At 38.0% G+C, this 18,847-nt stretch overlaps 1 protein-coding gene across 1 annotated transcript in view; it reads left to right on the forward strand.

Annotated features, from left to right (window-relative positions):
- The window catches only part of AGPAT5 (1-acylglycerol-3-phosphate O-acyltransferase 5), a 51,633-nt gene extending 33,023 nt beyond the window's left edge, over positions 1-18,610 (forward strand). The window contains 3 exon segments of the mRNA NM_001245597.2: positions 2,189-2,350; positions 16,431-16,554; positions 18,276-18,610. Of these exon segments, the coding sequence (NP_001232526.1) occupies positions 2,189-2,350; positions 16,431-16,554; positions 18,276-18,501 (512 nt within the window). The 3' untranslated portion in view covers positions 18,502-18,610.
- The last annotated feature ends 237 nt before the right edge of the window (positions 18,611-18,847 follow it).

The following is an 18,847-nucleotide window of genomic DNA, read 5'->3' on the forward strand; positions in this document are numbered from 1 at the left end:
GTAACTACTTGGATTTAAATTCTGTTATGTTGATTTTAGCAAAGTAATTGCAAGAATATGTAGTAATGTTTTTATAAAACAGATTCTTTAAAAGGATGTACTGAACTGGTGTTGCTGCATGTTTATCATGCACTGTAGTGTTTCTGAATATGGAGTTTATTGATTTAGATACATACTCATATTGTACTTAAACTCTTAAGAGCTCACTGAGAGCATGTGGAATAGGAGTGACTTATTTTACATTTGCACTTCACAGATTGTCACTGACCGTCTTCATCACCAGAGCTGGCCGTGGATTAAAAAAAAATTAGCAGTTAATAGTCATAGATACCTAACAATAATTTGTCTAGATGATTCAATTCTCACAATTTTACCTTTTTCTTCCTCACAATAATAGTTTGGTGAAGGGGAAGATGAGTTTGGCAGGAAAGGAATGACAGTGTTTTTAGAATATGTTTGGGAATTTGGCTCAGCAAGAGTTGTGTTGAGTGTCATGTCCACACTAATATCATTGCTGACACAGCAAGAGAATATTCAGTACTTCATTTACAGAGTAAACATTTTGAAACATAACATAATTAGCTGTTTGATGTAACAGTTCACAAGCTAAGAAAACATTACCACTATGTTATGCTTCAAAATATTTACATGATCCATATAACATTTTGCATAGACAGTTATCACTATTGCCAGTAAGGCATGGAACAATGGCTTCAGAAGGAGTGCTGATAAACAGTCTTTCATCTTTGCATTCAGACAAGGAGATTCTTAGCAAATATTAAGAAATCAAGATACTCATTTATATTGAAATTTTCCACTCTTAAGAATGTTAGACTGGTGTAGAAACGAGCATTATCTTACAGTGTTTACTAGATATTTTCAGAATGTTAGATCAGAGTATGTTTTACCCAGCAAGGGAGTTCAATACAAAATCAGGACATAATATATAATGTTTTGAATTGATTTAGCAAGCAGAAAGGTATCAATAGCAATAGCACAATACTTTGGTTTAGAAAAACGTTCTGTTCACCCACCAGGAACCAGTGGATTCACCAATGGATGGTTCTTTAGAAATGGACTGAAGAGTAAGCCAATGAAAAATAGGCTGGAAATGAAAAGCCACAATTTTATTCTGATATTTCTCTTTGAGAAACATACACATAGAAAAATAGTGAAAATTTTTACATAGCATGTTTGTTTTTTTTTTCCTAGAAGCCCTTTCAAGTAAATGTGGAAGGGGTGTGTTCAGGTCAAGAAAAGGTTTTGAGTTTGGGCTTCTCTGTTTGCTTGTTTTAATTTTGAAAGTCATTGTGTATTAAAATTCTGGAAAGAGGTTTGTACTTTTGGGCCCAGTTTGTTTCAATGTTCTTAAGTATGCTCTGAGTGTAAGTGGTCAACTGAAGTAAACATGGATATGAAGTACTGTTGTTGAGATGTGTGGAGTGATGTTAAACCTGGTATTCTTGTGTACTTGACATACCAATCACTGTGGCTTGGCCTGGAAAAGTTAAAAGTTGATTTCTGTCAGTATGAGTTTGTCAGTAGCCAAGTCAGTTGTAACAGATTGTTTGCAGGGGAGCACAGAAGATTTCCTCCTTGGTTTTGGTTCTCGGTGATGTATTTTCCTCACGGCTGCTAATATTCTGTTGGGAATGTGAGTAGGTTAGGATTCAGTATGTTCACTAAATTGGTTTGTCCCTGGGAAGTAAAATGCTGGATAAGCATTAGGTGTGCTTAAAGTTCTTGGTGATTATCTGTCAAATCTGTTTCTGATACAGAATTTCAGGAGGTGATGCTATATGTGTTTAGTATTTCCTCAGATAATTTGCTCTTTTTTTTTCACCTCAATTGGACACACATAAACAGTAAAGTGCTGTGTCATCACTCATGAGCCACATTAAAACCATCACTACTTCTAGTGAGGAGCTGTAAAAAAAGGCCCTCCTACTGAGCAGCCTTTCTATTGTTAATGTCCTTTAGGATTTCTTTTTCATCTTCTACATGTGTTCAGTAGAGCATAAGCAGTGAGTACACGTGCACACTCTCTCAACTGAGAATTGAGATGGAAAATAAACCTTTTGTGATTTTGAATGGAGAAGCTGACATTCCTTGGTGTGATGTTCCTTTTGTAAATGTAGTCCAGTTTATTTTCAAACACTGTAGTTATTTTTTATTTTTTCCCCTCTAGGACTTGCTATATTAAAGCATGTGCTGACTCCACGGGTGAAGGCAACTCATGTAGCCATTGACTCAATGAAAGACTACCTGGATGCAGTGTATGATGTGACTGTGGCTTATGAAGGTACTGTGGACCACAAAGGGCAAAGAAAACTGGCACCATCTATGACAGGTGAGTTGAGGCCTATAAGACATGCTGTAGCTGTATACTTGTTTATGTACACAACTAACTTCAGATGCTTTGAAATGCTCTGAAGATAATCCTCACAGCACTTCAGCCATCCTACAGACCCCTGGTAGGGCATTGCTCTAGTCACTGGGCTTTTACAGGAGTTACCTGTGACACTTCTACCCTCCTCTTCCCTATTCCAATTCTAAATGTAAGTGCCCCTTGCATCAAAGGGAACTTGGAGACATAGGCAGCAGATTCCATTTACCTTCATGTTTCTTCTAGCACTGGGATTTGGCATCAGCTTAAATTCTCTCTCTCTCTTCCTCTGCTGTGCTACCTATGTGTACATGTATACATGTACATCTAATTGCTGAAGTGCACATATTTTAAAGGTAAAATGCATTGCAGTAGTATTCTACTGACATTTTTTTCAAATTGCTGCACACAGCCAGAATCTTACATTCAACAGCATTTTGTGCAAGTGAGCTTCATTTGCTTTAGTATTTTAAACTACCTATAGGGCCTTAAGAAAATCAGATTGGTTTTACATTCCTTGAGTATTTTAACTAGAAAACATGTTCTGGAGTTTCTGCTGGGGAAAACTCAGGGACAGAGAGCTTCAGGGTTTTGTGTTTATTATGCTTGGTGGTGGACTGATAATTTATTCTTAAGTAAATAATTTGCTTGCACTGTTACTGGAGTGCCAGATATCCTCTTTCTTTCCATTTGTAGTTGCTGTGTTACTCAGCTGTATCTGTGCCTGACTATCTGTTGCTGGCTGGCTCAAAGGGGCACTTTTGGGTCCTTTGCACTACTGATACAAAGTGGGGAAAAAACAGCTACAATAGTTCCACAGAGCTCTCCAGAGTTATGGGTGAGGGATCAGTGTAGACTGAGGGACCTGCAGGGAACTTGTCTAACTCTCTGCTCCTCAACTCACCCGGTGTCACTGGGACTTGTTCCTTCTGCTGCTAAAAATAGTTTGTAGTGCAGCTGTTTCCATGTCGCTTCATTAGCAGGTGTAACTCCTTGGGTCACATGCACTGCTTCCCAGGTGCTAGTTGATTAGAAGTTCTGCAGTTGTCTATTTTTACATTTTCACCCTTTTTAAAATTCTTTTGGATAGGTGAGGAACAAAATTGTCAACACTGTATTATTAACTCAACGCTTGTATTGTACTGTAATGTCTTAGGATGGTTTTATTTTATGTACATTTTGTTCCTAATGGGCATTTGTAATGTCAAAAGTTCTTATTATTTACAGTTATTTTATTTTTTTTAAATGCCCTCTGACACTTTCATAGTACCTTTGGAGACTGAGCAGCCTCCTTCTTGTCCTATCACCCACCGTAAGACCCCCTTCAAAAAAAATAGAAGTGTTTCTCCCTGCAGCATATCTTGTTTCATAACTTAATTACTAGGCAGTTTCAGCCATTCTCATGCTGAACTTCTCACTGCCTAATGGTTAATTAAACTATTAAAATGTCATTACCTAATGATAAGATGGCAAATGTTCAAATTTCTTACAAGGCCTCTTCACCTATTGAAGCTTATGGTTTGCATGAAGCATGATATAATTATGAAAGGGGAACCAACAAGCTGAATTTCCCTGTTGGCTTTTTTTTTTTTTTTTTTTTGTTGGTGTCAAGCAGGAATGAGATGCTTTAGGGTGGCCACTCCACATCCAGCCTTTTGGAGCCTCCATGGCAGCAGTCCAGGCATATCTTTCAGCCAGATTTACTGTTAAGGCTGGGGTAATTACTGGCTCAGCCTTGGGGTGGAAATAAGGCAGTAACACAGAATGAAGTGCAGGCAACCAGCTGTTACCCCTTACAGAGCAGATAAATGATAGATCCATGATTGATCAACATCGCTTTCCATGCTATTGTGGCCGTCACGTGTATTCCATATTATATAAATTATGTAGATTAAGAACACTTTATGAATTACAGTGTGGAACATAGTTGTCATTTTTTTAGGCTCTGCAGACACAAAGTGACAGACAAACAATTTCTCTTGTAAGAGATCAAGATAATTTCATTATTTGTTATGCAGAAGTCCAGCAACTGGTCTGTCAGGAGTATAACAAGAAATTAATTAGGCATACTTATGCATGTGACCTTTTTTTTAGCATTATTTCTCATTCACAGTGCTAAAATGAGTTATGCACACATGAAAAGGACATTTTATTTCATATGAACATTTCATATTTGTGTCAGGACTGGTTGAGAATTTTGTTTTTCATTCTCATTGGAATAAAATGGCAGTGCAGTCCTGGTAATTTTTAAAAGATAAGGTTGACATGTCTTTTTCAATCCAGCAACACTGATGGAAATTTATTGCATGGAAAACAAACTTCTGATAAACACAACTTTACTTGAGGACTTTATTTCCCATACTATGACATTTCCCATGTGAATGAAATCTGAATTCCACACAGATACAGTGTTTCTTGAAATGCATTTTGCTTTCAGTTCTATAAATCTCAATTCCTCAGAAGAGCCTGTGCCATTTCAGGAAGAACCTATACTTACCTAAGACATCATCAGCTCTTGGCTGTTGTCTTCAGTAGTAAACAAAAGAGATTAAAAAGAACATTTTAGTGACTGTGAGGAGTACTAGCACACTTTGTGAAATTGTGTTAGCAAAATGTGAATGGGGAAAAAAATCTGAAGAAAAGGTGAATTGCTTTTTAAATTTTGTAGTATGCAACTTTTAGTCTAAGTAGTCTTTCTTAGCAATTCAATTTTTGAATTTTTTTTTTAAGTCCAGCAATCTTAAATATACTGTTGACTTGCTCAATAAGATTAAAACACAGCAAGTATATGTTTCACTTTAAGGACAGTGAATGCCAGACATACCTTATAGAACATGGTGCCATTTTAGAGCAAGCAAATTTTCAAATGTGTTGAGCTTTTTGTCACTATTTATGCATATTAATATTTTTTGGCACTTTTCAGTGGCAATTTTGTTTTAGAAGACATCAGATTTGATTAGTCTTTGACAGTGACTAAGACTAGATTAACTTTACACAGGGATGTTGCTTTCTGATTTTGCTTCACATCCAGTTGCAATCAATGGATGGAATTTTTTTCTTACAATTTATTCATTCTCTTTATTACAAGTTTGGATCTTGATACATTTCCAGTGGAAGTTTATCTGGCACATGACAGCCTTTCCAAAGAATAGCAATTTCCCACAGGTTTCTCCCCTCTCTGTACTCCTGAAGATGACTTGACCAGATCATTAATGACAGAACATCGTGGTGCTGCCTGGGGAGGACCAGGCTGCTAGGCAGTATTTATTTGTGTTCATTAGAATAAGTTGCTAATAATCACATGGACACTGCAGCACAGCTGAAGGACATCTCAGGTACTGAAGTCTGGAAGAACTATTTAGAAGGGAAAAGAAGAAGGAGAAATTCGTGCTACATTTGTTGATACTGTTTTACTACACTATCATCAAGTGAAAAGCAGAAATAAGTTTGTGAAGAAAGGATGAGAATGTAGTTTCCCCCCCCCCCCTTCTGAATAAATGTACTAAACGTTCACATCCATCTTTGTCTGGTGTTAAAAGGCAGGTCTCATGGGATGTGGGAATTGTTATCATTCTTGCACCTGAAAGAGCATTAGGTACACATCTACATCTTTATTATTTTGCCTGAAGGCTTTAGTGTAACCAGATGGTATTTATCTGGCCATTGTAGATGAAAGAGTGTGTGAAATAGCAGCATGTGACAATGATAAACACTGAATAAAAATAGCAAGTATATATAGGCTCTGTCTTAAAGAAGTCAGAAGAATTCTTGAGAGTTATTGACTCTGCTGTATATCAGTTCCAGAACAAACACTTTGAAAGCTTGTGTATGTGAGTATTTCTGAAAATCTGTACATCACTTTGATCAGTATAACTTGAGAAGGTCAGACTGGCCTAACTTCCCTCGGGGAAAGTACACTTTTCCAACAGCTTGCACTTTTATTAGGACGCAGTTAGACAGGGACTATAGGAAAGAAACTAGAGCAATAGTCTTTGTCTGGACTGTGGCCCAAATTTGTTCACATCCATTGTCTCTCAAGGTCCAAAGAAGGATAACAAGCACATGCTTATAGATGTAACCATCCATGAAAGAATTAAACAGCTAAATTACTAAGCTGATAAACATTATCAGAAGTATGAAACAGTCCAAAGTAAATTTTATAGTTATGAAATTACTAATAATCTCTTCAGAGCTCTGCTAGCTGTCATCTTCTATTGCATGAAAGAATATTGAAGAGTCAATGTCATTTGTTTAGAGTAACCAAAGAAAGGATGTAGATTAGATCTCAGGCTGGACATTAGCATTGGTGAGATTTGTATCATGTGTAGGATGGCTTTTTAGCATGTACAGTAAGGCTTACATCAAAAACTTGTCATTCTGCATCTGTTCAAATAGAGTTTAAGTAATAATTACCTTTCATATTTCAGTATGCAAAATTTACATTGAGATATTTGGAGGAATTTCGATGACAACACCAGTTGGCAACATAGTTCTTTCTGTGGGGGCTGAACTGGACGATCTCCAGAGGCCCCTTCAAACCCTAAGAATTCTGTGATTCTTTGATATTCTATGAGACATTTTTCTTTTCAAGGAAAACCCTAGTTTTATTTTGTGCAAAATAAAACTCTTTTAATAACATGATTTCACCAGGTATTCCACACGGTAAACTATTGTTCATTTTTATCTGAATGCATTTTCACTTGTCCTCTGTAGGACTAGAGCTGTCATTTTTAGACCCCCTGTAATTCCCTATTAGAAGTAGTTTGAAAAATATGAAAACTTGTCTGTTAATTTGGGGTTGACACTTTTTAAATTTTGTACTGGCACTTTCAACACAGATATGGGCATATGTATCAATATTCTGCAGATAAAGACAGTCTGGGTAAATGCAAAGATTTTCATACTGTAAGAATTAAACATTGTACTTCTGGTCAAAACCCACATCTCCAAAGAGCAGCATCAATTTATGGGAGTGTATGAAAGCCTGGATGTAGTTCATCAGAGAAAATGAAGGTCAGTCTGAGCATGAGTAGCACTTCTGCTTCTTTATCCACCTGAAAACAAGGACACAAAGATGTCAGCTGTGTTTGGAATTCTTGTAGCTCAGTTTCTTGTCTCCACCATCAGCCAATCTTGGATGCCTAAGGAAGAATGCAAAATTCAGCCAACCCTAAATGTGTCTAACTTTTCCCAGGTTTCCACAGACACCTGTGGGCACTGTATCAGTGCTCACACCCCCTTGGTGGGGGTAATGACCCCCTGCAACTCCTTCTGAGCCTCAGGCATGTGTTCCTCTGCTTGTAAACCAGATTACTGTGTATCTCAGTTATTCCCAAGCAGCTCTTACTGAAGGTAAGCATCTGTAGTGCATCTGTAGCTTCCCTTTGGGATTTTATGATTTGAAAACAAATGGTCATCAGGAAAACTCTGCTACACAAGAGGCTCTTGAAAGTATTTACACTGGAGATTCATAAAACTACCCTGCACCCTGGACCTCATGTACATGTGAGAGGAAGCATTCCACTCCCCAAGCAGCCATTTATTTACAAAGGCTCAAGAAACTCCTGATCTTTATGCAAAAGTGTATCTAAACCCTGAGGATAACAAAAACAACTTTAACTTCTTCACACGCTCAGGTTTGGCCAAAAATATGTTGATCTTTGAGAGTCTGTGTTTATTTTTGGGTTTTTATGCATCACAGTCCTTTTCTTTTACTCTGTGGTGCTATTCTCTGTTTATCAAAACAGACTCTCTGTAAGAAAGGCAAAAACATCAATACTAGCAGTACTGGCATAGTTCCTAACAGATCCTGTTTTTTTGCTATAGAGAACATAGTTTTGAACTGGTGTTCTCCTGGTCCACTCCCTGTATTTTTTAATTGCCTTTTTTTCTTATTTGTATAGTTTGAAATCTTTTTTTTCACTTCTGAAACTTTAAAAATGTTCCAGGGAAGTCACAGATATCTCCTAAATTTGCTCATTTTTAGTTACCGGTGGTGGGATACCCTTTAGATGTAATCCACAGACCTAACCTGATCCAGGTTCTGTTCTTGGCAGCCTATGGATCAAAACTGTTACGCTTTTGTAAAAAACATCCTGCTAACTTGGCCAACATACAATATTCACATATTATTACAGAGTAGTACAAAGGCCAGACTGCATCTGTTATAATAACAGATTAAAGCCACTCAAAGATTGTTTCAGTGAGCTATAATGTGCAAGTACTGTGGGCCTTCATCAGAGACTGTCTTGGAAGAGCAAGACAACTTACAGTGACACTATGCTACTCTACATTGCTAATATCAGTATAGGGAACTATAAATACCATTTTCTAAGATTCTTTAGACCTCAGCATCTTCAGGAAGGTACAGGCAAATGATTATTTACCCTTGATTTTGCAAGATTTGTGGAGCTATAGTTCTTATATGCCATCTTCAGGATGTTTTTTTAATTTTTATATATATATGTGTATTTCTTTTTTTTTAAGCTGTCATAGCCTTCATTCTGCTTGCCTTCTCCAAACTAAAAATCTGGTCTTTTTCATATCTCCTTTTTTGTAAGGAGCCACTTTTCCTCCTTAAATATTTCAGTTGGTCTTTTCTGTGGCCTTCTCTGAGTCCACTACATCCTCCTTCAGATGCAGAGACCAGAATACACACAGTATTTAAAATGTGGATTCATAATCTTTATCTTTAGAGTGACTCTCTTTGCCTTGTTCTTGATGTCCTTCCTCAAGCTGCCCAGTATTTGGGGGATTTGAGGCTGCTGCTGAGAGGATGGTTTTAGGGAAGGGTTAGCAACTCCCAGATTGTAACCACCAATGCTAAGCGTCATGTAATCAGGGTTTCAGTTATTTTTTTCCCCACGTTTGTTTACACTGAAACTTGGCTGCCACATTTTTGCCCTGTTTGTTCAGCTTTGAGGGCTTTTTGAAGTTCAGCCAACATTTGACTACCCAAAAGAGCTCAGGGTCTTCTGAAAGAGATGTGAAAAACTGGAGTATTCGCAGTTTGCTCCCTTCCTCAACTCATCAGTCATGAGACAAGAGTAAAACCAGTCCTGGCATCGATCCTCAGAGGACCCCAGTGGCCAGGTCTTTTCCATCCCTAAGGCCTTCCATTTGCATCCTCTCCTTTAAGCAGCTTTTGGTCTTTAAAACATCATTTCCTCTAATCCTGTGGCAGCTTAATTTTTTTAATAGTCTTCAATGTGGAACCCTGTCAGAGGCTTTATGAAAATTCAAAAATATCATGTCCAGTGAATCCCCTTTATCCACCTTGTCCTTGACACCACTGTGGAAATCCAGCAAGTTGATGGGATAGGATTTCCCTTTACAGAATCCACGCCAAATCTTTTCAACAGACTGGGATTATCTGTGTACTCAGTGATTTTATTACAGACCTGTTATCTTACCCAGTGATGTAAGACTCTGGTCCGTATTTCTTTATTTCCCAGCATCATCTCTGAAGTTCTCATTTGTAGAAGGGAAACTCCCAATTTTTCTGGCACAATGGCTGTTTGTGATGATAGGTTACACATCTTTATTTTTAAATTCCACATTTGAGAGCTTCTGGATGAATGCTGTCTGGCCTTGGTGACTTCCTGACATCTGATTTGTTTATTTATATTTAGTCTAATATTTTCTGTCTGTTTACTTATTGATCTAGTTCCTTTGAATGATCTGTACAAAGAATGCAGTGGGTGTAGGAATCAAACATTTTCAAGAAAGAAGGATGTAAGCAGATATATGAGCTTCTCTTGCATGGGTTTATACTTGACCATGAGCGCTGCTCTTCACGCTTTTGTCATCCAGCAATCCTACCAGTGACTTACCAGGTTTACTTCTTTTAATATACCGAAAAAAAAGTTAAAATAAAGCACCCTTTCCATTTTTCAAGTTCATTTTTACTCCTCCTAAGTTCATGTTTACATTTGGCATGAGCAGTTTTATGGTTTTTCCTTATTTGGATGAGCTTTCCATTCCTCAAAGAGGAGAAGAGGGTAGGAGTATCATGGTAGCCTCCTTGATTTTCCCATTAAAGTCATACAGCTGTTTTTCAGACCTACACAAACTTTTCCTTTTGGATTGTTACACATTTTATGCAAGCTTCTATTACAAGTTTTTCTGGGGTTTAGTATTTGGTGAGTTTTTTAATAGCTTCTAGGTTGCCTCCTTTTGGACTGTATATTTTAGGGTGTTTTGACACTTTGCCTTCCCTCCCATTGTGTACTCCTTTAATTCATAGAATCATTAAAGTTGAAAATAACTTCTAAGATCATGAAGTTCAACCTTCAACCAAACACCACCCACACCCACTTAACCTTATCACAAAGTGCCACATCTGCTTATTTTTTGAACACTTCCAGGAATTACAACTTCACCACTTCCCTGGGCAAGCCTGTTCCAATGCATGACCACTCTTTCAGTGAAGAAGGTTTTGCTAATATCCATCCAGTCTGAACTTCCTGTGTTGCAGCTTGAGGCCATTTCTCTCGTCCTGTCACTAGTTGCCTGGGAGAAGAGGCTTACCCCAAAGAATTCTGCATTTCTGTGCTGGATGCTTTCTCTACAGCCCTGAAAGTAATTGTATTGTGGTTGCAGAGCAAGACCACACCAGGATCAGCATCTTCTCTTGTGGGTTTTCTTACTTACTAGTTCTTCTAGGAAATATTTTTTTTCCCTACTCTGATGTTTTTGTCCAGTTGGTTGGGTCATACTGGTTTGGGTTTATTTGGGATTTTTCCCCCTGCTTATCCTGCTGAGGTATCAATGCAGTTCAATCAAGGTAGCTGGAATCTCACACTCCTTCTTGTCATTCCTGAATTTGCAGGTCTCAGTCTGGTTTCACAGTTTCTGCTCCCCATTATTAAGTTTACTTGGAAGTCATTTTATTATTTATTGTATATATATTCTAGTAGAATCTGGATTTTCCATCCACAAGGACTTTATTGTGCTTTTGTCCCCTTATAATATAAAGTATAATATATTCTATTATACTTTATATAGTCTTTCATGCACAGCACCCTACCCTCACCTGTACATCCTTTTCTGTCATTCCTGGTAGTCTGATTACATTGCCCACTCCTGCAAACCCACCAGGATGTCTGTGTTGCAGGAAGGAGTGATCTCTAGGTGCCAGTAATTCTTGTAATATCTTCAGATTTAGGCTACTCATGTTGGTACAGAGGCACTTCTGAATCTTGCCCCCACAGTGAATATCTACATCCACCTCATGTTACATCCATCTGAACAAGTTGCTTTTTCTGACTTTCAGTCTTCCTCAACTGCCATTTGAAGCAGTCTCTTATTTTTCAGTTTTAGTGGCTAGCACCTTGGCCTAATAATGATCCAGGTGCATCCCATTTCTCACTTGAAATCATCCTCCATCTCCTGAGCTGTATGCTCCTTACACTGTGCCCCATGTACATGCATGGGGGCATTGATCTCTATGTGCATATAAGTCCTTGCACGAAGTCCTTGCAGCATTCCTCAAGTGCAGGTTTGTTTCCTGGCAGTGAGGTTCAGTCTGGGCTGCATAGCATCCCCGCCACGCTTCCCTACATCCGCAGTACTCACAGGTACTGGTGCTGCTCCTCCACTGCTGCCAACTCCTGCAACCAACCTCTGCTGGCCCAGGATGTTTGCTTTCCTGTCTAGTGCTGCTTTGCTCTACTGCTGCTTTATTTTGTTAGAGCAAGTCGTGAAATAGTTTCCTGTCAGCTCAGCTTGGGATGATGGAAAGCTTGAAGCTGAGAAACAACGCAGCACTTAAATTTATGTTTGTTTTGCTGTTTGATTGTTAATTTGGTGTACAAAGTAAATGGAAGTGGAGAGATGGGATTTCTTTCTTTGAAGAGGACATAGTTTACAAACTGCTTTGGTAGCTGAACACTGAAGTCCAGACTAATGCAAGTTTAAGAAGTGGAGAAAAAGTCTACAGTTCAGAGTAATGTCTCTGCTGTCAGGGTTTTGCCTGTAAAACTACACAAACCACAAGACACCATGTTTTCTTGCTGAAGAGATGTATTTTTGCATATTTGAAATGCTAGTTATTTAGAATAAATACACATTATTCAGATTTCATTTTCCTGTGATATCACTATCAGTTTATCACAAACATTACTGAAATCTGTTCAAACAGGAGAGATTTGGGGCTCTCTAAGTGGACACAACTAAGTCAGGCCTCAGTTTGTCCGTTCTTAATTTTGAAGGACTTTGAAAACAATTACATTGCAGTAGAAGAGCCAATGTAGGAGTTTGAAATCTGAGCTACTTTATTGCTGTCATATTTAAAGTGCATATAAAAATAGACTTCATTAGTAATTGAAAACTGGAATATCTGTTTAAGTGTAACACTGCTGCCACAACTTTCTTAAGGGACAAGACAAATAATTTGGAGTGGTGGAATGAATTTACATGGTTCAGAAGGGTAAGGTAGTCTGAAGCCAGTTATTTGTCCCTCCGTAGTTACAGATATGTCAGTGTTTCGGAGCTTTCTCCTCCCTCAGTTTCCCTGGTAATGCTGGTAATTCCAAAGATAATTAGTTGACTTTCGAAGGTGAGGAGTTGAGAACTGGTAGAATTTTGCAGGAGCCCCAAATATTGGTTTGCAATTAAAAATTCTGGGGATTCAACTCCTTTCCTGGAGTCTCTTGCACCTCATTTGTTAATCCCAGTGCTGCAGTGATTCCCCCTCTGCAGTCCTGTGTTTAGTGTGAATTCTATCCCACTGAAGGAGGGATACAGTGTCACAGCTCAATAACAAAAAATGCTGAATCCACTTTATTTTAATTTTCAATTCCTTCCTTCTGCTGTGCTTGGTCACTAGAAGCATTATGAACATTCTGTGCTTGTATCTGTTATTTAGCCAGATAGAAAGTTTTATTACAAAATTATCTCCCACACAAAAGTCAGTCTGTTTGGTTCCCCCACAGGTTGTTAGTGTTCATTTATCCCAAATTGTAGAGGATTCTTGACTAATGCTATTCCCAACATAATGTTTGCTTGTAATGCATGATTTGCATTTCTGTTTTGTCTCTTGCAGGAAAGTTCAGACCTGCTTGTTCCTGCTGTTAATTATAACAAATTCTGGCAAGTTTAGGAATCTGAAAAGCCTGTCAGATGTTGGCCTTAAGGGCTAGTGTCCCTGAAGTTTGGATGTAATTTGTGCATAATAAATTGCTTCAATAAGATTTTGTTTCTTAGCTTAATTACATAAGTCTTTTGGGAGTTAAGCTAATGTGAAATTAAGGGTCATGGGACCACCATAAGCCTTTGGAGGTTATGGTGATAAAATCCAGCTGTTTCTTCTCACAATCAACCTCCAATATGTCATCCTTATCCAATGGTGTTCTTATGTGATTGCTGTAACTCTGTAGACTGGGGGAAGAAAAGTTTGGTTAGTTGCATTAAACACTGACATGAATTGGATAATTAAATATTAGTCAGATTACCTGAGTTGGCTGACTGCAGTGTCATCTGCAGATGTCCTGAATACCCAGGCTTTGGATAAAAGGGGTTTGTATCAATGTGTGGGAATCATGACCTTCCCCACGGTAGCACCTGAAGATTATACAGCCCTGAGTGAGGCTGAACTAAGTCAAACTCAAAAGGGAGGGTGAGGTTGTTGGAAAAAGCAGTGGGATTCAGAAAGGTGGGAAATAATGACAAAGTTTAGGACCTTCACATATGGGGATTCAATTTAAGAGTGGTTGAAGAAGACCAAGGTGGGAAGTGGTAAGAATCAGCTGGCTTGGAACTTGGGCCTAAGGCGGAAAGCCAGCATCAACACTCAGATATTTGAGGGGATTTTGTTGTCTAAGTAGAATTGTAGAATTGCTACACTTCAGTTTTGGTGGGAGAAGATGTTTCTTTTTAAATACTTATGTCTTGAGTTTTGATTGGTTTATCGTTTTCCTTAATAATTTATAACTGAGTTTTAAGTAACATCAATAAGGACTTATTTGTTCCTATGCAAAACAGCCCATGTGCTATGAAGCAAAATAAATTAACAGAATGTTTTAAGTATCTTTTAAAGCTGGATCTTCAGCTCTTACTGGATATGTATACCATAGATGCTTTTTATAGGAGCCTAGTACAGAAAAAGACCAGATCATCTGGCTTCCAGGCATTTGTTTTCTAGATACAGTTTTGCATATTGTTAAAATGTTCCACTTAATAGGTAATGCCACTCAAAAGGGGATTTGTACGTCATGAACATTATACGCATTTAAGACATGAATAATACATCTGTTATTTTAAGATATTAATAGAACGCTTTTAGGTGCTCATATAGTCACTGACCTTCATGTAATGGCCTAGATAGTATCCTTAGAGAAGCAGCCCTGCAAAATCCTTTCTTCACATTAAAGCAAGAGAAAAAAATTTATTTTAGATAACATCAATTTCATTGTGGTTAATAAAAGCATTGCACATAACTCTGAAGAAAATGTGTACATGTACCATCATTTTGGACTCTGAGTCCTTGACTTGCCATCTTATACTTAACTGCAGTGTAATAGCTAGGAGAAGGTTCTTCCAGAAACCTCTTGGCAGCAGCTGTGTTTGCTGCTCCATGGCCAAGAGATGGAGACCATCCAGCTCTCAAGCTGATGGTGTGGGGCCATGTTGCTCTCTTTACGCTGTGGTTCACTGAAGGGCTCTGTGCATGACGTCTGGACAGAACCACACACAGCACCTTACAGATTTCTGCATCCAAGCGCCTCAAGACCTTAGATATCCCTTTATCTCTTCTCCTTCCCTCCCCCTCTGCAAGCACACACACACACATTTGCATGAACAGGCTTTTAAAATTCCTTGAGGCAATTTCTAGTATGTGATAAGGACTGTTGTTACAGCAAAGTCCTTACAAATCAATAATCCCGTAAAGATGAAAAACAAATGGTGGATATCTGCTTTGGCAGACAACAATAAAGATGTACATGCTGTAACAATTTATTTGCACATCCATTCCTCCAGATGCCCCTTACAGTTACAGGTCAAAGTCTTCTGTGGATCTGCACTGCTGTCTGAAAAATGTCAACAACCTAAAGGGACCACCCAGTCTGTGTTACATTTGTTGCTTGTATGTATTGTAGGAAGGCATTTCTGGTCCATTTTCAAAATAGGATGACTATCCAAGTTTCTGAGGATTTCTTTCCTCACATCATGCAAATCTCTGTCCAGGAATACTATGGTTACTGCTGTAACCTCTTGCTACTGATAAATGCAAATGTTACCAATACACATTGCACAGGATTTCACATTTACACCATGAAATACATTACAGTAATCATGCCCAGTATTCTTACCCCTTGTTAGTTGTAAGAAATCCCACAGTGCCATTTGAGTAATAGAGTTTTGTTTGTCCTTAATGCTTGCTTGGTAAGCTTGTCTAGGGATAAATTGAGGAAATAGCGGTGCAGGGGGGGCAGGGGAGAGGCGGTTTGCAATTGGGCTGTCTCAAGCTCTGTGAGACAGAAGAAAAATTAAGGGATACAAAATTAAAAGCAGCATTTTGTTCTGAGTCTTTTTCCCTATTACACTTTTTAATTATAGGTTATTGCTTTAACTGAAGCATACTTTCTCCTGGAGATGCTTTGGAAAATCACTATAATTCCCATTTTGTCATCCAGCAACAAACAAAATTTAGATTTTAAAAAGGACAGGCAAGGAGGATTACTAATTTTAAACAAAATTGCAGGATGGATAACTTTATGACATCAAAGTTACTGCATCCTACACTATTGAGTGAGGAGATTGCTGCTGAGGTAGAGGGCAATATTTTCAAGCACAGCCTTTTACAGTTAGCAAGGTGCAGTTTTGGACAGTTTTTCCATGTTGTACATGATAGTGGTCCACCATTTCAAGTGTGTAGGTCAGATGGTTTCTAAGTTCAGTGAATTGCTCAGGATTTGAACATAAGGAGGGAAGTTTTTTGAGCACTGAAGTTAGGCTTCCAAGGCACTTACAGTCAGATTTTTTTTTGTGTATTCATAACTCAGTGTTTTTGTAACTCAGCCATGTTGTTTTGCTCTCTTCTTAGAGTTTCTTTGTAAGGAATGCCCAAGAGTTCATATTTTTATTGACCGAATTGATCTGAAGGACATTCCAGAAGAACAGATGTATATGAGAAGGTGGCTTCATGAACGTTTTGAAATAAAGGATAAGTGAGTAGAAACATGTAGAACCTTCTGTTTCAAGAGTCTGTCTTATTGCTTTTCTATTAATAAATATACCCATGATTTCTGTGTTACGAGTAGTGCCCGCTGTAGGGCTCTGTGAAGAGGAGTGATGTTGGTACTCCTATTAATCGAATACAATATAATATAACCTTGTGGTTAAAACTTTTGCTCAGGAGGTTGGGATTCCTGAGGTTTTGACCTTCTTTAGATTGAAGAAGTGTGAGTCCATATTCTAGGCAAGACTCATTCATCTGAAAACTCTCCATTCATCTTCTTCATCTGTGCAGGAATGTAAGATGCCTGTGGTAGGCAAGCAAGAAAAAGCAGTGTGATTCTGCCCTCGTAATCAGTGTTAAGTTGGAGTGATAGAGGGCAGGTTTTGATCTAATCTCTTCTGCCAAAATTGTTTACAAATCTTTCCTCCAGACAGTGACTGGATAAAAATACAGTTAACCCCAAAATTCCTACCTTCACTGGGAAAACAAGGTGAAGTAGAAGTTTCATTTGTCCATTTTTGAATTGTGGCAGAAGTAAAGTGCCTGACTTCCTCCAGCATCTCCAGATAAGGTCACTGTGAGTATATGCAGCAGATCTTGGAGGGACTTTGTTCTCCAGAAGGACTTTGTGCCTAAATGTAGGATTTAAGTACTTTTTGAGAGGATTTAAGTATTTTTTGAGAGATGATTGTTTAATTTGCCAGATCTGAAGTCCTGCTTAAGGGAGCTGAATCTGTTTACTTTCTAAATCCTTGAATACTTCGAGTGAGACAGAAATTTCCCTGGTTCTTCAGTTCTGTTGTGTTTTAATATTGTTCTGCCAGTCTCACACTCCATGGAAGTAAAAAATGTGTTCATTTCTCCCGAGAACTTTGAATTCATGTAGAAGTTAACATGACTGTCTGTAAACATGGCACTGTTACTAAAGTGTCTTAGACATTTAGGATCACTACTTTTGAAAAATAGAAAGTCTGAATTTAATTTAAATAGATAAGGAGCTGATACATAAAAGAAAAGGCTGTCCAGTGTCTGTCCCTTTAGTTATCTAGTGAAAGTGAATAAAACTGAATCATCCATGTGTCATTTGAAGCTCCTGTTCACTGGAACATCTTTCCTGGGTCTGAAGCAGTCTGTCGGGCAAATTTAGAGATAGTTAAAACAAAACTATTTAGAGATAGTTAAAACAAAACCTCAGAATTTCCAGATGCATTTATTACTGTTTTTGAAAACTGGGAGGAAAAACGTTACTATTAAGCCAGTGATGTAGTATCTTGCTCTTGCATGTTTAGCCTCCAAGATATTCAGTGTATTGGATGTTCTTGTTATTTATTAATTTATTTTATGACGATAGTTCTTCCTCCACCTTTGGTGCTCAGTGTATTGTTTTGTCATACAATATTGTACAGTGCTCTGGGCTTTTCTGCTGAAGGCTGCATAAAATCAATTCTTGTCAATTTTTATATTCACTGTTGCAGTTGGTCCACAAGGAAAATATGGCTTTAATGCTTACAAGGGTTCGGGTTGAGTCTTTTGACATGCATCATATTTGTAAGGTGTACTCATTGTTTGAACTTGTTACAGAGGAGCTGCTACGTATTATGAGACCATTTACTAAAAATGTTTGGTTAGAAGCAGTTACTGGATGAAAGTAAGTTTGCTTAAAATGTCTTACTGTCTGACTTTGACCATCTCCTTTTTCTCTGCTTATAGGTTACTAATAGAATTTTATGATGCAAAGGATTCTAAAAGAAGAAATAAGTTCCCTGGGAAAAGTGTTCATTCCAAACTAAGCCTCAAGAAAACTTTGCCATCTTTGCTGTTTTTAGGTGGCCTGACTGCTAGTATGCTTCTGACAGAATCTGGAAGGAAACTATATGTAAAAACATGGATATATGGAACTTTAATTGGCTGCCTGTGGGTTAGCATTAAACCATAAGCAGATGTTAATCTCCAATCAGTGAAATGTGCAGTCTTTTCTTGTACATTGCACCAAATTTTTTCCTGACTTTATAGAAAAAAGTGTAAATAAAGCCTTATTGATCGAATATTGGAAATAATAGATTTTGTGACTTAAGCCTCTGTGTGGTTGGTCTGGGGAAAATAAATATAGATTTTCAAATTTGCTACTGATTTTTGCTGGAATAATGACAGATAAACCGAGTCATATGATAAATTGCTTTCCCCATGAACTAACATCTATCTCTCTCTGCAGATTTGAAAAAGTATGAGTTATGCATAAGGGTGTCTTATGTGGACCTGTGAATGTATTTACAGAGATTAAT

This window comes from Taeniopygia guttata, chromosome 3 (genome assembly GCF_048771995.1).
Source record: "Taeniopygia guttata chromosome 3, bTaeGut7.mat, whole genome shotgun sequence".
Lineage (NCBI taxonomy): Eukaryota > Metazoa > Chordata > Aves > Passeriformes > Estrildidae > Taeniopygia > Taeniopygia guttata.